Source organism: Anolis carolinensis, chromosome 2 (genome assembly GCF_035594765.1).
Source record: "Anolis carolinensis isolate JA03-04 chromosome 2, rAnoCar3.1.pri, whole genome shotgun sequence".
In the NCBI taxonomy this organism is placed as follows: Eukaryota; Metazoa; Chordata; class Lepidosauria; order Squamata; family Dactyloidae; genus Anolis; species Anolis carolinensis.
In genome coordinates, this window is record NC_085842.1 from 137,232,835 (window position 1) to 137,239,053 (window position 6,219).

Genomic DNA, 6,219 nt, shown 5'->3' on the forward strand with positions numbered 1-6,219 from the left:
GAAAATACTGCAAAGAAATACAAAATCAAACTTTTCAAATGAAAACATAAATTGACATTTCTTCAGCAGCTTATGCATTTGTACTAGATAATACAACCCAGTATTTTGTTTAAATTTAGCACTTGCTGCTTTTTAAAAATTAAGTTTTTCCCAGTATCTGCTCAAACATAATTAGATCTAGGTAACATCTGGTATTTTATTCTTTCTCATTTCCTGTAAATGATTTTAGATGTAATGTTCAATGTAAACAAGAAAACTGATTTCTTGTAAAATAAGTGGGAAGCCAAATGTTGATTTTGCAGTTGATATTTATTTGGTTCTCAACAACAATATGTTTCTGAGGTATACATTTTATCAAATTTCCTGGCACAAAAATGATTTTGCACAACTATGTTTCTATTGCATTATAACATACACGCTTTTAAATATTTGCAATGACCATCAAAGGAATACCTGAAACATTATGTTCACCACTTTTCAATCTTAGTATAATGTTATCGGTGTGCTCTGTCATAAATATTCTTTAGGCCACAAAGCTTCATCACTTTTAAGAAAAAAACTAATATTTTTCTATTTCAAGGAAAATCAGTTCCCCAAACATTAAGTATCCTCCTAGACTAAAATACAAAAAGTTATTTTAAGTATCAAGTCTATAGTCCTGCAATCTCCAATACACTGAAGGATAAAGAAAATGATAGTCAATCTTAGTAACTTACAGCCTATATATCATACAGCCGGAGTTGATCTTTCATATCAGTTTCAGACATCTCCCCGAATGTGTCTGGTTTTTCCTTTAGAAGGCTGAAGATGGCAGTCAGCTGTTCCCTTTTAACCCTGCCAAGAGGAGAGAAAAAAAAGTAACAGAATGGAAAATGGAGGTGCCATTGACACACAAGTCAAGAGTTCCTTCAAACAGGATTAATGGAGTTTGACAAAAACCATTGTTAAATGCTTTTGTCTTATACAGCTGTGTGTTTGGTACTGAAATATATACCCATGAGAAACTTCTCATCCAAGGAAAACAAAAACTGTGTTAAGGTAGAACATTGGAGTGAAACTCTTCCCCAACATGAAAAAAAGAAAACTGTATACACATTTGGCATGGAGTGCTTGGAACTTTAGTTTTTGGGTGTGTATGTTTTATTATCAGGAAATGGCATGTCTCCCATAGTCTTCTCAGGCTTTACATTCACTTGGATGGCTTGCTGATCATAGGAACCACTTCATATGTATCGAGTGGGAGAGCTGTTCCTCCAAGTTCCATGGATTTCATCATGCAATTTTTTTAGATGTCACAAACTGAAGATGTTACCTTGTTTGAGACAAGTGAAATATTCTTATGTCCCCCAATTTGGAGTACAAATATAATCAAGAAGATAGGAAAGGAATATCTTTGGGTGCATCTACACTGTAGAATGAATGCAGTTTAACACCATTAATTGCCATAGCTCAATGATATGGAAATCTAGGAGTTGTAGTTTTGCAGGATCTTTAGACTTCTCTGCCAAAGAGCACTAAAGTACGATAAGCACTGGAATATCAATGGGTTTCCTATCCATGCTCTAAACCAGGCTTATACACCCTGTAGCCTTCCAGGTGTTTTTGACTTTAGCTCCTAGAATTCCTGACCATTGTACAGGCTCGCTAGTTGGAGTCCTGATCCTCTCTTCCTTTCTTACCTCTTATCCCCCACCCCTTTTTTTGGCTGGAGAAGCAGACATGGATCCCCTTTTCTCTTTTCTATCTCTTTGAATATTCCTCACTCTGCTGGGGGCATCTCTACAGGCAGTTGGGGAGGGGAGGAATGCAAAGTGATCAGCCCAAAGGCAAAAGGTGTTGGATTAAGGAGGGGTGGTTTGGGGGTGCGGGGAATGAAATCAGAGCTAACTTTCCTAAGCATCCTTCTCCCTTCCCTTGGGATCATTCCTCCATGTATAAAATCAAACTGTGCCTGCATAGAAATAGAAGAAAGGGGGGAGAGGTCAGCAATATCCACGAAGAGGTGTTTCTCCTCCATGGAATGGCATAGTTCGGGCCGGGCTGTGGCGCAGGCTGGAAAGCAAGCCAGCTGCAACAAATCACTCTGACCAAGAGGTCATGAGTTTGAGGCCAGCCCGTGCCTGCGTCTTGTCTCTGTCTCTGTTCTATGTTATGGCATTGAATGTTTGCCTTTATGTGTGCAATGTGATCCGCCCTGAGTCCCCTTCGGGGTGAGAAGGGCGGAATATAAATGCTGTAAAATAAATAAATAACTAAATAGTCCACAGATTTAAATGCAAAGCACAACAGAAGACACAATGTCAAGTTGCCAATTCTGACAGGCAGATACTCCTTGAGGTTTGTTTGAGTAGTAGGATGGTTTGGGCCAGTGTACCTGTAGCACTACAACCGTATTACAGAATGCTCCAGCATAACTGTTGCATAGAAATCTCATGTTTACTTTAATGAAATGTCTAACGGCAGTATTCTGAAACACATGACGTTTCAAAAGTTTTCAAAGACAGCCCATTTACATGCAATACACAAAAGGCATACAAAATAAAAAGTAAGTAAGGCAGGTTTCAAAATGAACAGAATAACAGATATGCTAGTCTCAGCAGGCCACTGTCAGTTTCTGGGCACCCAAGTCTAGAAGTGAACTTTGGAATATTCCCATCCGTAGGGCTAACTGCATGGCTCATTTGTCTTGCCCAGCTATAGCTGTCATCAGACTTGATCAGGCAATGATTGTATCATTCCCATGCAGTGGCAGTCCTTTAAATATTAACAGCAGTTCTGTAGGAGGAAGCCACTGAAAAGTAGATCAGGCACCACTACTTGAATGCCAAAAGGATATTTACATGCTTGAAACTATTCCATCTACCTCAAATGTTCATTTTTAAGGGGGCAAAATTACCTTGAACACCCAGAAGGTAATAGATCTTGTCTTATATTCAAAGCTAAGCAAGGACATGTCTTGGTTAGTAGTTTAAACACTAGGGAACAGCAGGTGCTGTAGGCTATATTTCAGAGGAGGGCAATAGCAATCACCTTCTGAATGTTCTTTGTCTAAGAAGATCTTGACAAATTCACTCGGTTGCCATAAAGCCAATAGGTGACTTGAAGGCACATATTAAAATTGCTATTGAACGTATACATGTTTTAAAAATGAGCACCATGAATGACTGAGGTTTTTGAGGTTTGCAACTAAAATAAACTCATACCTACAGTATAATAAAAAGTAATTGACCAAAGAAACTGGACTCAAAATAGCTCTTCTGCTATTACTTTCAAGAGAGGCTGTTCTATCATTCTTAAACCCCACCCCAAACATTTAAACAACTATGTAAGTTTCTGATTGACTTTTCTCATAGTTAAAACACCACAAAACATTCACTTCTCTTTTAATGAATCATAATATTCATTCAGTTCTTAATATTCCAAAGAAACACGTAATTTCAGATGTCATTTGAACTGTAATTATAATCTAGTTATACCTTAGTCGTTGCTTGAAGGAAGCCGTAACTTTTTTAGTAACGAATTGTGATTTCAAATTCTGCACTCAGTGTGCAGAATCAGCCTGCAATTTACAGTGTGTGTGTCCTTACTGGTTCAAAAGAGCTAAAAGAATCAGTTCAGGTTGTATAGCACAAATCAGTAACCCTTCTCTTTATTCCTGGTACCTCATCTTCAGGGGAGTCATTGTCCCGCTGCCATTTCTGGTTTCATGCTGTCTTTGGTCAAAACAGCCATCTAGGTGCAGCCTGCACTGCACGTCTGCTTGCTATGGTCTGAACTTGGTTTTATAGTCTTCAGAGGTCCCGGTCCAAACTTGATGTGACCTTATTCCTTAGCTTCTGCATGCTGCTTATGATCTTCAGTGGGTTTGCTTGCTCCAGCATCAAGCCTTCTAGATCCAATTTCTACTGCTACACTACACTCCAATTGAGCTCTGCCTTACAACAGAATGAAACGAAGGGTGGAAAGAGATGTGAAAATGATGCACCTGAGCATGTTTAGTTTGTGGCTAATCCAAATGATAACATTATGTAACAAAATTCGAAAATGTATCTGTTCCTGGGTTTGAAACTTTTATTTTCTGTTTAATCGTGCGGTACTTACTTTGAAAGTAGTTGTTATACTCCAGAAACTTCGTTTTTGTGACTGCCACAAACTACGTTGAATTGGTTGAGACTCTGTGAGATATTCATTGAAAAACTATAGCAAAATGTGCTGCAGGACGTTTCACAAAAATAAAGTTTTTAAATTTTAATAAACTTTCCCCATGTTTTTATGATAGAACCAATTAAGAAATGACATTTATAACTCCGGAACAAAAATTGTGTCACATAGTGTTTGACTTCCTGTTTAGAACCTTCCTCTGATTAATTTTTTTTAATTCCAGCGACTTGTTGGAGAAAAATACGGTATTGTTTCCCATACTGAAATATAAAGTATTTTTTTCATTTGGTGTAATCTTTGAAATACAGTAACTGAGAACAGAAGTGTGTGGGCCATCCACATTAAGGAACACAACAACCAGTGCATATAAACTATTTAAAGGTTTATTGGACTGAATAGTAATGGCAATATACATTTCAAGCCACTCGAAATTACAGTCCTGTGTATAAGAGTCACTTTCACATTTAGAAAAAAAGGTAGAAAATACCCAGACAGCCATTTTGTCATTATTGAGGAGATATCTTTGCTCACAGCCACTAGTCATATTCCTGGTTTTTATTTTTTATTTTTTATATATATATATATATCTGTATATTGAAGCATTATATTGTATATAAGGCAATCTTTGCATAGTTAATGGTGCCTGGAACACTGAATAAGTCATAAAATTTAACTGGAGGCAAAGTGTGTGCTAACAAGTATCTCAAAGCAGAGTGTCCTTATATAAACAAAATTCAATTGCAAACTGTTATTATGCCAGTGAAAACAGGAACAAAAGTGTTTTCCTTTTAAAAAAAATATTAAAGTTTTCTGCTGTTTCCTAAATAAGCCCTTTAAAAATGCTATGCTACAGAAAAACATTTCCCAAACCTGGCCACTCCAAAGGATGATTGAGTAAATAATTTCAAGTATTCCCAAAGAAACTTCTCATTTTTTAAAAGCAACTTGGCCTTGATATATTATGAAGTATTAGACAAGACTAAATCTGTCTTCAAAATGTGATAGGATATTGGAAAAATTACAACCCAAAATGGTAATTCTACAAATGGAAAGTGGCCTCAGTACTCATGGAAGAAAAGGCTTATTAATCAACAGTGTTTTTAATTGGAATTATTGTTTCAGTAAAGTCACTAATATAACCCTGCAGACCAGATTTTATGTACATTATAGTGTACTGTGGCAATTCAGTACACTAACTGATCTATTGTGGAGAGGTAAGCAATATTTTTAAAAACAAAAGGGTGCCATATCAACAATATATTTGAAGATAGGAAATGTATAATCAATCATAACTTGAGGGAAAGTACACATATCAAAGTTTACTTTTTCAAACTCCCTACTTGGGATCAGAAGCAAGGGCCAAATACACTAGCTATTGAGCATTAATTAATGGAGCTATAGGTCTCATTAAAAAACTAATAAGAAACCATTAGAATAATATTGCACTCCTGTTCCCTTTATTTGAAAGTAAACCCCACTGGATTCAATGAGACTTACTTCTGGGTAGACCTGCACAGTAAATCCTTCTTGGTTCTTAGGACTTCCCACTACATAAGATGGAGGACCGCTTCTCATCAAATGGCTACGATGGAGGACTGACTACACTAGAGTCTACATCTTAGAATCAAATATCCACCTGCAAGGGAAGGAAGCACCTACAATGCTTCAAATTGCAATGCATCGTCTTGAAACCTATCAAGAAAAGTTTTGGTCCAAGGCAGACTGATGGAGGGGGATCAAACAGTTTGATGGAATCACTGAATTGATCTGATGTAATTGTCAGCTTTAGTCTATACTGTCTAAAGTGAAATTATTATTATTTTGAGGATGCAATCATTTAACTTTAAGTGTCTTACTTTCACATCTAAGAACAGGCCACCTCAAAATGCATTTTCTTACTTTCTCCAGCCCATATAGTTCTCCAAACCCAAAAACATAAGATTCTCTCCAGTCTTGACATTACAGCATTATATTCTGGGGAAATGAGATTCAGTCAAAGAGAAAGTCCCATACTTTGAGGGGTTGCTTATATTTCAGTTGGATATGTGTATCTGGTGG

At 36.9% G+C, this 6,219-nt stretch overlaps 1 protein-coding gene across 1 annotated transcript in view; it reads right to left on the reverse strand.

Annotated features, from left to right (window-relative positions):
* Positions 1 to 290: 290 nt before the first annotated feature.
* mxra7 (matrix remodeling associated 7) overlaps positions 291 to 6,219 on the reverse strand; it is a 74,551-nt gene continuing 68,622 nt past the window's right edge. Inside the window, exon 4 of the mRNA XM_008104362.3 lies at positions 291 to 834. Coding sequence (XP_008102569.2) covers positions 720 to 834 — 115 coding nt within the window. The 3' untranslated portion in view covers positions 291 to 719. The remainder of the gene's footprint in view (positions 835 to 6,219) is intronic.